This window comes from Zootoca vivipara, chromosome 1 (genome assembly GCF_965207765.1).
Source record: "Zootoca vivipara chromosome 1, rZooViv2.hap1.1, whole genome shotgun sequence".
Taxonomy (NCBI): Eukaryota; Metazoa; Chordata; class Lepidosauria; order Squamata; family Lacertidae; genus Zootoca; species Zootoca vivipara.
The window spans coordinates 17444957-17465091 of NC_142582.1; the positions used below are offsets into that span (position 1 = coordinate 17444957).

The 20135-nt window shown below is 41.3% G+C and overlaps 1 protein-coding gene across 5 annotated transcripts in view; it reads left to right on the forward strand.

Annotated features, from left to right (window-relative positions):
* The window catches only part of UBR3 (ubiquitin protein ligase E3 component n-recognin 3), an 88068-nt gene that overhangs the window by 37997 nt on the left and 29936 nt on the right, over positions 1–20135 (forward strand). For 3 of the 5 annotated variants that reach the window (XM_088656407.1, XM_088656480.1, XM_088656462.1), the window contains 7 exons: positions 1662–2122; positions 5509–5597; positions 11528–11677; positions 12246–12379; positions 14971–15081; positions 16828–17040; positions 17900–18036. In XM_088656407.1, the coding sequence (XP_088512533.1) occupies positions 1662–2122; positions 5509–5597; positions 11528–11677; positions 12246–12379; positions 14971–15081; positions 16828–17040; positions 17900–18036 (1295 nt within the window). The remainder of the gene's footprint in view (positions 1–1661; positions 2123–5508; positions 5598–11527; positions 11678–12245; positions 12380–14970; positions 15082–16827; positions 17041–17899; positions 18037–20135) is intronic. The other 2 variants (XM_088656472.1, XM_088656521.1) reach the window with 1 other exon arrangement.

A 20135-nucleotide genomic window follows, 5' to 3' on the forward strand; every position in this document is an offset into this window, starting at 1 on the left:
TGAGGCCAGCAAACCACTGCCTGAAATTATGGTTTTATATTGGCTTGTGTTAACTGTGATTTGTTATATCAAAACTCAGTATCGTATCTTAATCCTAGTCCATTCCTCTGCCACTAGCTTGGCTACCGAGATGCAAGGGGGAAGAGTGGCTAGAAAATAAAACTTCTCATGGGGCTATAGACCAGGCACCCCCAAACTTGGCCCTCCAGCTGTTTTGGGTCTACAATTCCCACCATCCTTGACCACTGGTCCTGTTTAGTTAGGGATGATGGGAGTTGTAGTCCCAAAACAGCTGGAGGGCTAAGTTTGGGGATGCCTGCTATAGACACTTACAGGTGAACATTTTGAAAGCCAGGTGCTTTCCATCCATTTCACCACCCCACTTCCTCACTGATAACCTATTTATTTCATGCCCAGTTGCATAGCTCCGGAACAGCATTGTGAAAGGGACAGCAAATGCATTCATATTTAATGAGGGATATATGTTAAATGCGCACCTTTGCCAAGCTGTACCAACAGATGAATAGATAAGAGTTGCACAGTTTGACCTAAAAGCATTCCTAACTACTGTCATTGCTGCTAACTCACTTCCCATTAATGGAAAAGTCGGAAGGACTTTTGCTCTGAAGGGTCCGGAGGAACATGATAACAAAATGTGTGTTGCTCAGGGGCATGCCAAGAGTGGCTGAAGATTACACACCCATGACTCAGTGAGTCACTACATCCAGCTGTTAACCAGAAGGTTGGTGGTTCGAGCCCACCCAGGGACAGCTGTGGGCTGGATTCCTGTATTGAGGGTCCCTTCCAACTATGATTCTATGATACAATCTCCAAGAAAGAGAGTGTTCATATTTCCTGCCCCCAGTTGCTGCTGGCCAATAGTAAGAGAACTAGTGATGCCCTTCCACAATACACTTTGTTATAGCATCTAGGTATTCACAGAGGAGTCAGAGCTGCAGGAAACCAACTTTAAGCTAAATAAACTATGGCTTGTTTGCTCATCTGCAAGTAGGATCCAAGCTTCTTCTTCAAACCATGGTTAAAGCAAACTTTTGCTTATGTCCAAACACAGCCAATGTCTGCGCAATTGCAATACAGTTGTACCTTAAAAGTCGAACGGAATCTGTTCAGGAAGTCCGTTCAACTTCCAAAACGTTTGGAAACCAAAGTGTAGCTTCTAATTGGCTGCAGGAAGCTCCTGCAGGCAATCGGAAGCCGCAGAAGCCCCATTGGACATTTGGCTTCCAAAAATAGTTCACAAACCAGAACAGTCACTTCTGCTTTTCGGCATTCGGGACCCAAAACGTTCTAGAACTAAGCTGTTCGAAAACCAAGGTACGACTGTACTTTATTGTGAGTAAGATTGGGGGGGGGTGGCTACTTCAGAAGGGAAGGCTGGAGAGGCACATGATCCTGTGGCCTGCTTTTAATTGCATTACTTTGTTAAGCATTTGAGAGTTGTATGTGTGCACCAGCCTCAGGAGATTGTGAAGTAGATTTTAAATGTGAATGTACTTTTAAGGTGTGACCGTTTTTGTTTTAAACAGCTACATAACAAATTGAAATTATTTTAAACATGATTTTAGTTTAGCTTGTAGTTTTCATAAATACTTACTGATTACTGTATCTAATGCCCTTTTCTTATTTTCCCCCCCCTTAAGAATTCAGGAACAGCACAAGTGTTCAGTCTGGTTGCAGAGCGCAGAAAGAAGTTTCAGGAAATCATCAATCGGAATACTACTGAAGCCAATCAGGCTGTTCGACCCAAGACTTCAATGAAATGGTCTGCTCCAGGTGCAACTCCCCAGCTGACAACAGCTATCTTGGAAATCAAGGAAAGCATCTTGTCTTTGCTAGTGAAGCTTCACCATAAACTGTCAGGAAAGCAGAACTCTTATTACCCACCCTGGCTGGATGACATGGAAACGTTAATTCAGTGCGAAAACCCTAAGTACTTACATGGGGATGGAATGACTGCGGTGGAAAGGATTTTATTGAAAGCTGCACTTCAAAGCAGATTGAACAAACGTATCATTGAAGAAATATGTAGAAAAGTGACTCCACCTGTACCACCAAAAAAGATTAGCCCAGCAGAGAAGAAAATTTTGGACAAAGAAGAAAGGTAATTGATGGTGATGGTGGGGTTATTTCAGTGTTTGAACCGATTAGGAAGTTTAACAGTATTCTGTGTTAACAGGCTTCCAATTCTTCATTTGAGACCTTTGTGAATTTAGGACACTGGTTGGCAGTAGAGTTGACTACCAGACTATTGCCAACTATTGTTGCTGCTGGAAGAAAACAGACTAGCAGGAAGAGCTAGGGACATGGGTACTTACTGCATTTCCTTTTCCCTTGTTCCCATGTCTCAAGAGGGAAAATGTTGTCACAATCTGCCCTCCACTGTCTTAACAGAGCTGCAGTTCCAAGGGTGTGCTCGTGCGTGCATTGATTCTATTTGTGTTGCTATAAAACACATTTTTTTCTCTAAACCATACTGGCTGTGTGATACCCGCACATGAGCTTTTGTAATACGAGAGTCACTTTGCGACCTATACCGTTGTGTTTGGACATTCCTGCGCTAGCAATCACCTGATAGAATAACCTGAGCGGGCAAGACTGTGTGTCATCCTGACTCTTTTTGTGGATCCCCACCCCCAATGTGGTGAAATAGGGGCCAGGCCCCTCCCTCCACACCTTTCATGCTGCTTCTCACTCCACCTGACTGTCAAATCACCAAGTAGCTTGGGAGCCATTGCAGCATTTCCTTGTGGAGGTAAAGGTGAAGGACCCCAGTCACGGACAACTCTGGGGTTGCGGTGCTTATCTCACTTTACTGGCCGAGGGAGCCAACGTTTGTCTGCAGTTTTTCCAGGTCATGTGGCCAGCATGACTAAGACGCTTCTGGTGAAACCAGAGCAGCGCACGGAAACGGAATTTACCTTCCCGCCGGAGCGGTACCTATTTATCTACTTGCACTTTTTGGGGGTGCTTTCGAACTGCTAGGTTGGCAGGAGGTGCGCGTAGCCCTAGCACTTTCCCTACAGGTCCAAAATAGCCCGAAATGGTTGTCTCGTAACCGGACGATCCATTTCGCGCTGCCATTCCGCTTCGCAGACTCTTAAATATTGGGAAAGCGTGGGACCTGCGGTGAAATGTATATTTTTTTAGGACTCGCCTCATCTCCGTGATTTCAAGTTGCTTTATACCCCCCCCCCGCCAAAATGTGTTTTAATTGTCGTAATTCACCCTGCGATTTTAAGGTGAAGGGTGGGCAATTAATTAAAAATCCAAATTGGCCTAATGAGGATTGAGTGTGCCTGGTGGCTACAGAATGCTGAAAGACTGTTTCGGGGAGGAGGGGATATGGAACTGAGTGGCTGGAACCCGGAACAAGGAGCACTCCTCACACTGCAACATTTGTTGCTGTTGATATTTAGGGTTTGCCGCCCCCCTTCTTTTGCACTTGCAGAATCCTTGGGGCTCCCTGTTTTAGCTACATACGGCAATAGCTCACTCCTGGAAATAGAGGAAATGACGCTTGCTTAAAGCCTTGACAGGAGAGGACGAGGAGGGGAGTGGGGAGCTTGCGTACATATGCTTTTGTGCAAATCCAAAACGAAGATGAATCTCCGCAGGCAATTAAGCTGTTTTGTGTGACCTCAGTGTGTGGAAGGAAGTCGGTAGGAATACAGAGTCCAGTTTGCCGTAATGAAGACGGAGCAGGCTGTGAGCAGTCAGTGATGACCTATTTTCTGGTTTCTTCGTCCTGCAAAGACAAACTTGACATCACCCACATAAGTCGTTGCCATAGAAACTAAGGCATAGAGCTAAAGAAGAATTCAGCAGTGCTGCTTTGCAATATTTTTTTTCAATCATGGTGCGGAGCCCCCCTGGGCCATGGCAGAAAATCACTGAGCTGTACTGAATTTGTCAGTTTGATATGGTCTCCTTATTAAGGGTCTCTATTTACAGTTAGCCTGTTTAGCAAAGGCATAGCATTGGGTTGAGAGGAATTCCCAGGGGGTGGCGGTGGGGTTTAGTATTATGAAAGTTGCCTCATGTTCTTGATACGCCCTCCTTAAATGGGACTAAATGGTGCTTAACTGGGTACTCAGTTGCACTTGTCATACAATAAGTGATGGTGACGATGTGACAGTGGTTTTAAATTGCATAAGCTAAATCTTTGGTATCCTTGATGATCTAGAAGGTTAACTGCATAAGTTACATAAAAGAAATTAAATGGTAATAAAAACTTGCTTGTGTATATTCCTCTCCTCGGAAGCCACAATTTGGATGAGAGGATTTAAGCGCTTGTTAAAGCCATGAAAAATATTTGGTGCCATGTCCTTTGTGTATATCGGCAGCTAATTAGTCCGTTATTGTGACAGGATAATGGCAAAAAAGCATTGTATCTAGGGCAGAAGAATTCTGATTTGTTCTTGACAAGAGGTTTGTGCTGTCGAGTTAACATTTCCACTAGCTGTGTAATTACGTTTTCTGTAGGCTTTTATGCTGTTTCTCTAGAGTTTTTAGGGAAGCTCACATCCTTCTCTGAGACAGTAGAAGCATGGTTTTTGGTTGTGCAAAACCCCAGCGTTTTAACTGAGTCAGGTTCCTAATAAAATTAACATTCATTTTCTGTGTACATTTCATCCTGCTATGAATGTTGTGGTTTTTTTAAAAAATAAATCTTGTATTTCTATGTTGTGAACCGCCAAGATCTATGGACAGAAGGCGGGATACAAATTTAATTGATAATAATAATAATCTGCCACATCTTTTCACAAGAGATCTAAAAAGCCCTGGACAACTTAAGACCTTGATACCTGCAATTGCACTTCTCCCCACCCTGTCTTGACCAAAGCTTCAGATTTTCCAGGGAAGGCCAAGGCTCCTTAGCATACTGTCTTGATGTGTTATACAACATGCCATTATGTGGGAGAGGTCTCCTCTGTGGTGGTGCCCTACTTGCTGAATGTCCTCCACTCTGGCACCAATCTTGTTTTTATTTTGGTGTTCGGCTAAAAACCGGGTTATTTAGCCATTTGTAATGGCCATCACTTCTGTTTTTTAAGATTCTTTACTGTTTCATTGTGCATCCATTCCTGATCTGTAGTTGGGAGTTGTTGTTTTAATTACTACTGTGCCCCACTCTGAAATGCTTGGATGGAGGATATATTTTAATCAATTAATAAATTGGTCAATAAAGCCCTCTGCAGTGTGGGTGGAGCATGCTCTGCTGCTGTCTTAGACTGGTCTGGAGTTCAACTAAGAGGAGAAGGAAGATGTAGAGAGGAAGCATACATCAAGGGCTTCTGGTATATTTGGTAATTAAAGCTTTGGGGTCTTGGGAGATTGACATGCAATAACATCTGGCAAAAATGACAGTTTCAAGTTTTATGTAACTTTTTAGATCTTCTTGTACTCTGCCAACCTAAAAACAGAGCTTATGAATTGAGCTGTCTTGGCATTTGTTCACAATTGTCCACCATCTTCTCTTTCACCTAGGCGACAGAAGGCCAGGGAGAGGCAACAAAAGTTGTTGGCTGAATTTGCATCAAGGCAGAAAAGCTTTATGGAAACCGCCATGGATGTTGGTAAGGTTTTAGTCTCCATTTTTCTTAATGTGGTTTTTTTTCAGGTCTCAAGATGTTTGCAAATGAGGCTAAAGGAGTATTGTTTCCTAGGGCACATTTAATGATGAGAAACAGGATATTTAGACTGAAGGGAGCGAGAAACAGCTTCCCCACGGGAGTTCATTGTAGAACCCTCAAGGAAAGTTATTGTTGTTGCCATAAAAGTAGTGGCTCAGTCTTCTGGTTTAGCCACATAACTGTAGTGATGGCCCTCCACTCGAATCTCTTCAAATCCTGCACATAAACTCACCCAGCAGCTTTGTGCGTGGGTTGAAATGGTAGGGGAGGGTAAAAGGAGCCCTCCAACCCCTCCCCTGGCTAGGGGAATCTTACTACATGGTAACTTCATGACATGGAGTAAGATTTCCCTAGCCATGGTAAGTCTTACCATGTAGTAAGATTTCCCTAGCCAGGGGAGGGCTTCCCCCCTATCAAAACAAGCCAATTGATAGAAATGCTGCCACCACCCTTTGCAAATAACTGCTGCCAGCCCAAACAGAGGGAAAAAGGGATAAACCCCCCTGCTTTTCTGGCTGCACAGCCTGTGTTCACTTTCCGTGAGCACAACTAAATTCCAGAACAGTAGGAGCGAGCAGTCTGGAGCACTTTAGACTTAGCTTTGCCTCATGGAAGTTCCCCCCAAAAATCCACAGACTAGAAATAATCTTTTAAAGGTTTATTTAAAGAAAAACACATATCATATCAAAATTACATAGTTCCCAATAGTTCCCAACAAGATGTTGTTCTTTAGTTAATTAGTTGTTTAGTCGTGTCCGACTCTTTGTGACCCCATGGACCAGAGCACGCCAGGCACTCCTGTCTTCCACTGCCTTCCCGGAGTTTGGTCAAACTCATGTTAGTAGCTTCAAGAAAACTCTCCAACCATCTTGTCCTCTGTCGTCCCCTTCTCCTTGTGCCCCCAATCTTTCCCAAGATCAGGGTCTTTTCCAGAGAGTCTTCTCTTCTCATGAGGTGGCCAAAGTATTTGAGCCTCCGCTTCAGGATCTGTCCTTCCAGTGAGCACTCAAGGCTGATTTCCTTCAGAATGGATAGGTTTTATCTTTTTGGTAGTCCACATCACTTGATTGAGAATTTTGTAAGCCACCCTGAGAAATCATTAAAGGGCAGGATGTGAGTACTTTGGATGTCAGTATTGGCGGATGGTGCATTTCCGGGCACGATTCAAAGTGTTGGTGGTGACCTTTAAAACCCTAAACAGCCTCGGCCCAGTATACCTGAAGGAACATCTCCACCCCCAGCGTTCAGCCCGGACACTGAGGTCCAACACCGAGGGCCTTCTGGCAGTTCCCTCCCTGCGAGAACTGAGGTTACAGGGAACCAGGCAGAGGGCCTTCTTGGTAGTCAGATGTCAAGGAAATAAACAACTATCTGACTTTTAGAAGACATCTGAAGGCAGCCCTGTTTAGGGAAGTTTTTAATGTTAATGTTTGATGTTTTGCCGTGTTTTTGGTATTCTGTTGGGAGCCGCCCAGAGTGGCTGGCGAAACCCAGCCAGATGGGCAGGTTATATTATTATTATTATTATTATTATTATTATTATTATTTTGTTATAGTCAAAGAACCAAGACAGTAATTTGCTCCCCAAGACCCAAGTTCTGGCTCAGCAGATAAACTGTTAGATCCAGTGTCTGGTGCCAAACAGAAGTGATTTGGGGAGTGAGGAAGACAAGCCAAGAAGGAGGACATGTTCTGTGTTGACCTGAAACAATTCTGTGTAAGGGCTAGAATAGCAGCAAAGTCACCTGTCATCTCCATAGCTTTGGTCTAAGGCAGTCTGGTTGCTGCATGGTTGGGAAACTACCTGAGAAAACTGTGTATGCCACCTTGAGTTCCTTATGGTAATAATACTGATAATAATGTTATTATTTATACCCTTCCCATCTGGCTGTGTTTCCCCAGTTCCTTGGGGGAAAGGCAGAATAAAAATGCAATGCATACAGAAGAACTCATGAGTGGCCAACCAATGGTGTAAGTCAGGGATAGCAGGGCCTGAAGGAAAACCCATCGGTCCCTATTCCTGGTATAAGCGGTTGGATTTTGTGACACTGCTATTGTCAGTGGAGAAAGACACATTCAGTCCATATTGCAGCAGATGACTGATTTTCAAACCTGTCTGACTTGCAAGTGGAATCACCTCATTTTAGAATTCTATCACTTGTGATTTTGTATTTTTTTAAAAAAATTATACAGAACTTAATGTGTTGTGGTTTAATGTTAATCCAGAGAATTCATATGGAACATCCTTTTGACAAGTGGGTAATACTCAGCGTGATTCTGCAGCCCAGCTTTCAATTCTTGGAGCAAATTATTTTTGAGGAGTAGGGAAGGTACATACAATACTCATTTTAATAGCAAGGTGACATAGGTTTTCCCAGCACCTCTCCTTCTGGATTTTATAGGACAATAGATTAGCTTCTACTTATCATCTGGGAATACACATGCTGAGTTAGGGCAAAAGATATTAACATTCTGAGAGTTGCTTCTGTGCTTGGAGACCACCTTGACACACAGTGCTTTGCAAGAGCAATGTTGCTTCCAGTTAACAGATTGTAAAAACCACACTTAGCATGTGGGGTTTCCAGTGCTTAAGCTAAAGCGTTGCAGAATGTTGCAGAAACATACAACATTTAGTGTCGAGTTAGGCATTATTCTCATGGATCAGATACATTGGCTGAGATAGTTTCAGTAACCTAGTGCTACTTGATATTTGATTTGAGTGTTTTGCTCTGTTTTGTTTTTAAAGATGTATACATTTGACATTGTTGAAAGCTGTTTGGGCATTTATGAGTACCAACCATACATTTTATCCACAGTTCCTTTATTCACAGTAATCTATTATTAGCTGGGTAAAAAAACCAGTTGTGGCTAGTGGTAGCAGTCGCCCTAGTGTAGTGGTAATAGTATACATTTATTTTCCCAGTTGCTTACAAATGCCTAGGTAATTTCAATATGACCTACTACTACCAAATTTATAATTTATACCCTGCCCATCTGGCTGGGTTTCCCCAGCCACTCTGGAAAGCTTCCAACAAAAGATTAAAAATACATTGAAACATCAGTCATTAAAAACTTCCCTATACAGGGCTGCCTTCAGGTGTCTTCTAAAAGTCAGGTAGTTGCCTATTTCCTTGGCATCTCGTGGGAGGGCATTCCACAGGGCGGGCACCACTGCCGAGAAGGTCCTCTGCCTGGTTCCCTGTAACCTCACTTCTCGCAGTGAGGGAACCGCCAAAAGGCCCTCGGTGCTGGACCTCAGTGTTCAGGCTGAACGATGGGGGTGGACACTTCTTCAGGTATACTGGGTCGAGGCTGTTTTAAAGGTCATAATGGAAAATAATGGCTGTTTCTGAACCATTGCGAATGTTCCCTTCTCTTACAATAAAGCTGTGCTCAGAATCCACTGATTCCAATTAATAATAACCCTTGCACATACTGTTTTTGAGCTGCTGTAGCCTTTTAGCTAGACCTACATACAGTGGAACCTTGGTTTACGCCTACCTCCGTTTATGAAAGCCTCCGTTTACGAACGCCGCAGACCCGGAAGTGTTTACATCCGGGTTCCACGGCGTCTGATGCGCAGAAGCGCACGTGCAGAAGCGTGCCTTCGGCGAGCGAACGCCTCGGCGGAACAGATTGCATTCACAAACCAAGGTACCACTGTATAATGTTCTCCAGCCTGTATGATCTAACTGCAGAACTATGAACTATGTGTTTGCTATATTTAAAGTAATATAATCAAGTTCTTAATTTAGGCCAGTACTGCAGTGGCTTTTAAGTCTGGTTTGGAAAACTTTTTAAAAAGAACCATTATTAAACAACAAACGGATTTTGTGCCAAAATCTAAAGTCGCTCACCATGTGCTGCTTTCATGTGCTACAGCGATGAGGAGACTCTAACAAGATATTCTATCTTTAGTTAACTGGTTGATTTAATCAGTTTCAAGCAGCTATAACAATTGCCTAATAAATCAGTGATGTTATTGAAGATGCTTGCTCCTTTCCTATACTGAACAACAGAGGTGACTTCCTTATTGTTGCTATGGTCCTGCTGCTATGTAGTTAGTAATCGAAACACTGCATATTCAAATCCTATTGACTTCAGCAGGAAAAGTTGAAGCACACATTTTAATAATCTGTCAAAGTACAGGAATACTCGGTGTGGGATGCTCCTTCTGCATGGCTGTGCAGCCTATGACTGGAGGGTTAACCAGATGTAATGGTTAAAACAATAACTTAATGAATTGTTTTCTATACAGAGATATATCCTATGATTCTGTAGATTGGTGATTGATTTGTATAGTGTGGTTGACTTCTCTTGTCACAGCAAGCCTTAACATTTGAATGTGTTTATATTCAATACTCAATTGAAAATACATGCCATTATATTTCCAAAGCCTTTAAAAAGCTTTTTTTTAGTGATTTATTAGGAAAGCTTTCCTAATGGATTCTTTTTTATCTTTGGAAATGGTGACCTGAATTCCTTTATAGGTTGAAAACATACAGGAGAAAGGTTGTTTTCCTATTTACTCATTATGTCTAACTTCCCTGAGAGAGATTAATATGGAAATACTATACTTTAAGCAGGCATCCCCAAACTGCGGCCCTCCAGATGTTTTGGCCTACAACTCCCATGATCCCTAGCTAACCATTTAAGGGATCACTTCTATAGTGCGTAACTAGAGAAATTAATATGGAAATGCATTGGTTTTCAAACATGAAGATTACAGTATTCATTTCATCTGTTGTTCTTCCACTTGCCACTGGGTGGTGGTAAAAGTGCATATACTGTACTGTAGTGTCAAAAACAATAAGCTTAAGTGTCAAAGACAATATGCTTCCTTTTCTTCCTGCTCCCTAGTTTTCCCCCTAGATTTTGTCCTTTGGCAGCATTGCCATTAAGAAACTAAAGGAAAACAGCATCTTGACCAAGGTTACACTTTTCTCCTTGCCTGTGATAATGGAGTTCTTTGTCAGGGACTTGAATGTGCAGCCAATCTCTGCAGGAAGCAGTTATGTCAGCCCAATGCTTGGTTTTGCTCACCATAGAGCTGGCAAAGCTCCTTGTGCTGTGGTTCCTGGCAACCAGCTGGCTGTTGGGGGCTTCAGAAGCACCTTGCAATGGACTTTGACAGGTGGGCAGAACAACCCACCTATAATTTATCTGATTACCTTGGTTTATTGGCCGGTGGGTTGTCTCACTCCCCTGCCAAAGTTGGTCCAAGTGGATGGGGACAGATAATGATCTGGCCCACCAGGCTGAAAGTGTTCCTCACCCCTGTTCTAGTCCCTCAGTGAGAGAAAAGTCCCACAGGATGCTTTCTAAATGTTGTTCTGGTTTTTCTCATCCGTTGTCTCATGCCAAGTCCCAACTTTTCAAAGAAAAAACAGGAGTTAGATAAGGGGCTCTTGAGATGAAACACATGGAACATTCCAGTGCCTCCACGTTAAATTAATAAATCAGTGATGGTGGTGGCTGTTTTATTTGATATGCATTAATCTTTTCTTTTTGTGTACATATGTTGGCTGCAGCTACATAGATTGCAAAACTGGCCAATGCAGCAGCTTCTCAGTCTCTTCCTGTAGTGGAGGTGGGGACAAGCTTGTCCTACCATCCAAATACTGCAAGGAACATGCTTTACACTCCCCCCCCCTCTCTCTGTGTGTAACATAAACATAATTTATAGTAGCATGGAGATAAAGCTCAGTGTGGACAAAATTTAAAATATGTACCATCCTTAGGTGGAAAATAGTAACACGCTGCAATTTATAATTGTTATAATGGTCCAACTGACAAGCCAGCGTTGCATTTACCCATTTACTTATGAAAGTGTCAGTTCTTCACTAATACAGTTTGCTTCCTCTGATCCTTAGAGTCACCAGATGCAGAAATTGCTATGGAGATAGCAACAGCAGAACAGCATGTCCCTGAAGCAGTGTATGATTGTGTTATTTGTGGACAGAGCGGCCCTTCCACTGAGGAGCGACCTGCTGGATTAGTTGTGCTCTTACAGGCCTCTTCAGGTAGGACTGAAGAAACAGCTTACTGAGTTGGAAGAAGATAGGTAGATATCTGAGAATATTTTAACGGCAGCTAGTGTTTGCTGCACTTCAAAGGAGCTGCAGGAAAAGTGTACATACGCCCATCTCACATGGTTATATCCTTGAGCTTTTTGTTGTATAAAACCAAAGCGAGGAACCTTTGTCACCCTGAGGGTTGTGTGTCCCATCCTGGCAACCTCCACATGCCCCGTATGGACAGGGTCAGAGACACAAGTGGGTGGGGCAACAGACATGATTCTTACCTTTGCACTGTACGCTGCGTTCTAGGCCATGCAGAAGCCAGAGGTTTCTATCCATACACACCCTCTCCATCTGCTATCCAGGAAAGCAAGGTGCATTATCACACTTCACAAGCACATTTCTGCCAGCAAAAATCACTGGTTAGGAAGCCATGGGCCTAGCCAGGCAAGAGTGTATGTCCTGCTGGGAGAATATGGTGTGTTGATGTGACCTATGGCTAAAAAGTAGAACTACTTCAGTTGTGCTTCATTTCCTGCTCTGCTGATGATGACATTATTTCTCCCTGCAGTTTTGGGGCAATGCCGCAATACTACTGAGCCCAAGAAGCTGCCAACCTCTGAAAAGGAGCAGATTTATCCTTGGGATACGTGTGCAGCAGTTTATGAAGCCCGCCTCGCCACATTGCAGCACTTCTTTAAAGATGTAAGTTTTCTGCAGCAGTATGTTTCAATGGTGTTCTGTTTCTTGCACTTCATTTAAATATTTAGCTATATTAACTGCTATAATTTTTCTGACGACTTCTTTGAATTCTAATATCAACTACGAATTACTTCAGATGATCTCTGTGAGTGTTCCACAGGGATTAGCATCTGCTAGAACCCGTGTCTCTGATTGTGCACACCGTTCAGTTTAGGACATGTATGTTGAAATGCTTGCTCAGAAGTGAAAATAGCTGCTTATCAGTGTCACAGTTAGGACTGTGGCAAACCAGCAGTTTTAAGGGCATTTTGTCTCCCAGAAGAGGAGTGCAATTTGAAAAGGACAGAGCACTTCTTTATGGCAGTGATTTGATCTCCATTCTTCCTCTTCCTCTTCCTCTTCTTCTCCTTCTTCCAAAAAACAAAACCCTGTTTAAAAAACTATTGACTCTGGTACTGGGATCAGCGGTGATGGAACAGAGCCCTTACCATGATCACATTTCCTCCTAAGAATATCTCTTGAACTATGCAAGCATGTTTTCACAAAAAAGGAGAGAGGAGTCCACTATTGTTCTGGCAAACTGTTCCAGGGCCCAGTAGTTGTAGTTCAGAGAAAAACAAATATATTGAAATTTCTCCACATAATTTGTCACCTGCAAATGGAATGGTGAATTTGGCTGGGTCCTGATTACAGCTCCTTGTTTGTGAAATTAGTATACAACTGATGGGATTTTTTAAAAAACATGTCTGGTGCGATGTACTAAGAAATCAGATGTTATTTTCTGCTTCACTTTGTCATATGTTCTACCTCTCATTTACATTATTTGCTGAAAGGAGCAAAGCTACATGCAATAACATTTCCTTCTGTAGAGGGGAAACACAATAATTTCACATCCTTATAGCCTTTCCTTAGAGCAAATGGGAGGCACGAAACATGGCTTTTCAACAACACTAGCATGTAGACCTTGTTACTACATCTAGTTATAATATTCCCATAAAACCAGAATTTACTTAAATTGTAAACTAAAATATAAAAGCATTGCTTCCTTTCTAGCCAACCAGTGAATGAATAGTTTGGGGTGCATGCATAACCCACTGCACACAAAGAACATTTTCATACATTTCAAACGTTTTAGTCATTTTTATTGTTTTGTTAAAGGGGGCCACATGCGTTTGATTGTGTGAAAAGATCTGAAGTGCCTTGGTACCTGTTAGAAGAGCACTTTATTAGCAATTCTAGACCTTTCTGAAATGCAACATCTGAGCACTGGGAATTCTCCCACTTAGGAAACTGGATTACTCTTTGATTTTTTTTAAAAAAAGTATATTCCAACTCAGATATTACTTGGATCAAATGTTTTGCTTTTTCCAGCTTTCCAGATCATTATTGTGCTAAAATGGTCACAGTAGGAAAGCATTAATCCTTAAATTTCTCTTGGCGCAGAAACGGAAACCTCTGTTAAAGCTCTTGAATAGTTTGTTCACCTCAGCTAAGGAATAGGGGAACAAATCCTGTTTTTCTAAAGTTACCTCTTTCCAATTTTTTAAACACACACACACACACGGCTTTTATTCAGCTGGACCTGAATGGAGCTTAGTTCCAGCACCTCTCAGGTGTGTGCCATTGCCATTCTAAGAGGGAGAAGTTCATGTCACCTCTTTTTCTAGAATAATAGTACTGTGAGTAATAAATAATAATAATAATAATAATAATAATAATAATAATAGGAAAAACCAGCAGCAGTTCACATCTATGATACGTTAACAATCAGTTCATTCATTTTAAAATAAACATAAATTCATATAAGCCCTCCATATGTCCAAATAGGTATCCTCATGAAATTGTTACGGTATCTGTAATAAATATGTTCAAATGTAGCCAGGCAGTATGGTCCACAGACCATAGAATCCTTCTAGGCTTATTTGCGATTTAGGTGAGAGGTATAAAAATTTTAACCCACATTATAAATTCTTTAGAAAATCTAAATTTGTCCAAAGTAGCAAACATAAAGTGCCTTGGTGGTATCCTAGCATCCGCTGAGAATCACCTTTCAGGAGAGTGCTAATGGGACCTTTTCAGCATCTAAGGAAATAAGTGCAGCTGGATCATTTCTAAGACTGTTTAAAGCAGCCAGTTGGGTCACCAGTCTTGGGTGATGAGCTCCCTGTCTATGCTGAATAAATCTTGCTTGATTCACATGCACTATGGTTAATACCACTGCCTTAACTCTTATTAGCCTGAATCTCTGTTCATACCCTAACATCTATTCCAGTTAAAGAAATCGGCCTATAACTTTCCAAAATTGTCATGGTCTTTACCAGGCTTAGATGTAACAGAAATATATGCACCATACATTGGAAGTTGAACAGGAACCTTATTCGAAGACCTTTTGATAAACACATAGATGATTAGGGATTTTTTAAAAAATCTGACTTTCTTGGCCCTGGCTCTTTCCTGGTCTTCACTTTATGAATAACATTATATGTTTAAATTAAACAACTAATTACTTGTAACTTATTTTAATTGTGATTAATTTACATTTTAATTGGTGGTGGAAAGATATATGATTTTTCTTTACCCCCCTTTTTTAAAAGAGTTCCTGTCTGCAATCGGTATCAATTGGCTGGGAAGGAGGTGTGTATGTACAAACCTGTGGCCACACGTTACACATAGATTGCCATAAATCCTACATGGAATCATTGCGGGTAAGTTAAAATGGACATTTCTGGATATTGAGCTTTTTTACTCATTAAGTACTATAGGCTTTACTGTTGGCATCGATAGAATCCCAGTGATGCCTTTATGTACCATCTGGATTTTTTTTAAAGAAGCTGCAAAATCCATCTTTTGAAATATAATGCAGTGCTTTATTAACCCCCCCCCACCTATCTCCACTTAAATATTCTCATATATAAAGTGTTATGGTATTGACCATGAAAAATACAAAAATAACATATTTGTTCAATTTTCAATGCTGTCCTATTTCATTGAAGTTGGATGGGCTTCACAGTACACTGCCCCTGTTGGTAACATTTGAATTTGCTAATCTGCTATGTTAGAAACATCTGAATATGGGGTGTAGTGATGGGCCATGGATGATGCAGCAATGGAGCTTAAATTATTGCTTCTTGGGCAATGATTCTGATTCAAATAAGATAGCTTCCATACTTGAATCAAAGTGGCTTGCAGCAACCACCCTATGGCAGTGGGGAATGGGGTGTGGGATCGAACAGCTTTAAAGCGTGATCGCAGTTCACAATGTGGACAAGGTATGCTCAGTGGTCTTTAAAATTAGAGAGGGGTCCCTGCCAAACGACTGCTTTGTGCTTATCACGATGAAAGCCTCACTCACCTGAGCTCTCATTGGTTCTGTGAAAGGAAGTGTAGTCATAGATAGACAATCTGTGAAAGTAACAATCTTTTCGTAGCCACCAGTGTTGCCCTCCATTGCTTGCGATAGAGTCCCCCCTCCCTAAAAAGGTAAAGGGACCCCTGACCGTTAGGTCCTGTCGCGGACGACTCTGGGGTTGCGGCGCTCATCTTGCTTTACTGACCGAGGGAGCCGGCGTACAGCTTCCGGGTCATGTGGCCAGCATGACTAAGCCGCCTCTGGCAAACCAGAGCAGCACACGGAAACGGCGTTTACCTTCCCGCCAGAGCAGTAGCTATCTATCTCCTTTCACTTTTTGGCGTGCTTTCGAACTGCTAGGTGGGCAGGAGCAGGGACCAAGCAACGGGAGCTCACCCTGTTGTGGGGATTCGAACCGCTGACCTTCCGATTGGCAAGCCCTAGGCCAAAAAAGCATCACATGTCTCCCCTTGCCTTGTAACAGAGAGAGAATTAGGCTTAGGGAAAAGCTTATGGGAGGAAGTCAGTGTGACACTATGGAGACTGGTACATCAGTGCACTCATTAGTTGAACCCGGTCCATAGTCTTTCAAGTGTTTTGTTGAGGTTGTTACAGATACCTAGGATAAGAAAATGATGATTCAGTTCTCTTTTCCTGGAGAATCACTGTTGCCATGTCTACAGAGAATTGAGCATTTGCTGCTGTAATTTACAAGTCGAGAGTACTTATCATTAAGGACCCTTAAAAAAAAGAAAGTGCCCTGTTTCCCCCGCCCCCAACATGCTCTTCCCTTAATATCCCTCTCCTGCTTGTTGATTTTCTGCTGCAAATGGACCTCGCACTGGCATTAAAAGGCAAACTGGCACTGGCATTAAAAGGCAAACAAAAGCTGGGAATTCTGTGTTTGCGTAACAGTGATGAAAAGGTTGTCTGAATAATTAGAAGTCTTAACATTAAGCATTTATTCATTAAATTGGTTGGTTACAAAAATAACTACACTTTACCTTGTAGCTGAGCAATTGTTCTTTTATTTCTGGACTTGCTGTCACTAGAACTTAGTATTGTCGCTTCACGGATTCATTAGTATTTCTGTTTTCTTTAGAACGACCAGGTTCTCCAGGGCTTTTCAGTGGACAAAGGAGAATTTACTTGTCCTCTGTGTAGGCAGTTTGCTAACAGCGTTCTTCCATGTTATCCTGGCAACAATGTGGAGAGGAGCCTTTGGCAATGTCACAGCAACAAGAATATGCAAGATCTCATAAAGGAGGTGGAAGATCTTCAAGAGCAGCTGGGAACTTTCCCAGTAAGCATCAGTGTAAGGCAGAAAGATCCTTGTTAATTTGTCTCCATCTTTCAACATTCCTTTTCATTCTCTCTTTCTCCTTCCCCAAACTCATTTGCATTTTATAGAATTTTAAAGCTGAATATCCCCTCCCATCACTCTGTTAAGCACTTAAGAGCTTAAATAACGTTAACATTTTAACAGTTAAGCTCTGTTACATCACCTTTAAAATAGGATATGATTATGTGAGCATTTTGCTCCTGCATTTCAGTCTATGTATTTATTGGCCGTTAAAAGTCATTCTTTCCAGCTTCTCATCTTATACAGAACTGAACTGCATTACATGGAACTCATAATTTCTTTATGATACAAAGCATCAATCACTTGTAACTAGAAACCATTTGAAGTGTGTCAATCAAGAATGCAGATTATTCCTTTTACTAGGACTTTTATGCATTTTGAAGTTTCACAGTGACATTAAAAAAGGTGCAGTTAAAATTATAAGCCTTAGTTACATACACTGTACATTAAAACAGTACTTTTTCTTGAGACCTATTAGTGTTTTAAAATTCTGTGTTCATATTTACTTATTCCAATGTATGCCTAGTTGAATATGTTTATTATAAAATGCATTTGGTGCCTTTGAGGGGCAAACTCCTTCAAGGCGGTTTACAATAAAACATAGAAATAATTGTAGAATGTAGAAGAGTGGTTCGTCCATCTCCATAACTGTTTAGATTTAGTTTCATTATGTAGAATTCAGTATTTCAGCTGTTGATGTATGACTGTTACATAATTCGTAAAAGTAATTCTTAACTTCCCGAGGGTGTCTTAATTCTGTAATCACCTCTTACTGTAGCTAAGTGAAGTCAGCCATCTTTCTTTTTCACAGTCAGAAACCAATTTAAGTAAAGAAATGGAGTCTGTGATGAAGGATATCAAAAGTACTACCCAGAAGAAATATACTGACTATAGCAAGTCTCCTGGATCACCAGACAATGACTTTCTTTTCATGTATTCTGTAGCCAGGTGGGTAAGACATCTGTTTTACAGTCCCTTCCTGTTTGTCAACTACTTGTTACCTCTTTGGTTAAATAAACTGCATACTTGCTATTTTTCCTGTATTGTGGCAAAGCTCTCTTGACTAATTGAGGTTTGAAGAGGGCTCTGGCAGTGTCATGCAGTGTGTCAGAGGTTCTTCATAGAACAGAACAGAACAGAATAGAATAATTTATTGGCCAAGTATCAACCATACTTGGAATTTTGCTTCGACTACATTGCAATGTAAAGAAAAGAAAAAAGTACCTCATACAACCACTATTCCCCTCACAATACAACTACTGTTACACCCATTCCCCTTGAGATAAACGTTTGCACTTGTACTTAAGCAGATTTTTCCATTCTCTTCAATGCTCGAATACACATACATTCCACCTTTCCTTGGCGTGAAAAGGGGTGCTGTCCTGTGTTTTAGGGGCTCAGGGTTTGATTGCAGCTTCTGTGTTGCAAAAAGGTGCAGGATGTCTGCACATAGAGTGCAGTCCATGTACACTGAAGCAAGTGGTTTTTACAGCTCTCAATTCTGCTTTATTACCTATAGCCACAAGTGTTGCTTGCAGATTCTATTTCATTAGTCTCTTTTCCTTCTCATTCTTATCTTTTCTGCACTAACATTAAAAACTTTGACCATGGGGGCATGCATGAACATGTGCACATATAAACATGATACAGTGGTACCTCGGTTTACAAACAGCCCTGTTTACGAACTATTCTGTTTACGAACTCTGCAAAACCGGAAATAGTGTTCTGGTTTGCAAACTTTAACCGAACAGTGGAAGGGCACTGGCGGCAGGAGGCTTCATTAGGGAAATTGCGTCTCGGTTTAAGAACGGATTCAGTTTAAGAACGGAGGCACCACTGTCGTGTAATTTGGATAGTTGGATGTTTGGATTTTTAATGTAAGGCAGTGGGGAGAACTTAACTACTTTATTTTTTTTAAAATAATTTTTATTAGTTTTATAACAGAGAAATGACAAAAACATACAAAAAACACATTTACAACAACAAAGAAGAAAAAATACACAAAAGAAGAAGAAGAAGAAAATCCAAATTCATTTAACATTGTAAATCCAAATTCATTTAACATTGTATGTAGGGACCTCCTCAGGTTCTGCCAATCTGCGTTTCATTTCATTTTTATCTTTAGCAATTTCTTATACATTTTTATATAAATTTCATATTATTTCAAATCTTCCATCCCTCTTATTACTTCACTTATTCTCTAAATCCACAGCGTCTATAGAATTCTAAATCTAATCTTAATATACAATTTTAGCATATTTCTTCAAATATATTTTGAAATCTTTCCAATCTTCTTCAGTCGCTCTCAGGTCATCTCACCCATCTCCATATATTCCATCATCTTCATTTGCCAATCGTCGACTGTTGGCAGTTCATGAGACTTCCAGTTCTTGGCTAATAGTACTCTTGCTGCTGTTGTGGCATACATAAAGAAATTTACATTTTTCTTAGGAATCGCTTTTCCGACTATACCCAATAGGAAGGATTCTGGTTTCTTAAGTTCTTCAGTTCATTATAAATCTTTCTTAACTACTTTAGACCTGTAACTTTCAATTTATTGCTTAAGGTAATACAGGCACTTCTTACAAGATATTTTGTCCTTAGTTCTAGGGCAGGAGTGTGGAACCTTTTATGGTTCCTTGGGCAAGATCCTTATCAGGAATGGCCTTGCAGGACAAATTTGAAACTTAAAAGGAGCAGGGAAAGGGCTGGAATCTCTGTTTATCAGCCTATGCAGAATCAGACCCTGTCGTCCTGCCCTTCAGCTGTGTCATCATCCATGGGCATAGTTCGGGGAAAACAGCCAGGTAAACCACATTGGCTCCCCTGCCTGGCCTATATTTATCTTCAGATTCCCCATCCTTGTTGTAGGAACAAAGAGCAGTTCTGGAAATGAGGGTAGTGGAAGAAATCCCTGAGCCCAAGCCCAAATGGGTATATTTGTATTGCATATAGACCAAAGAGAAAAAAAGACTGCAGTTTTTGTAGAGTTGAGATGAGAGCTGTTTTTTCAGCTGTTCCTAACTCATCAGTAGGAATACTTGAAA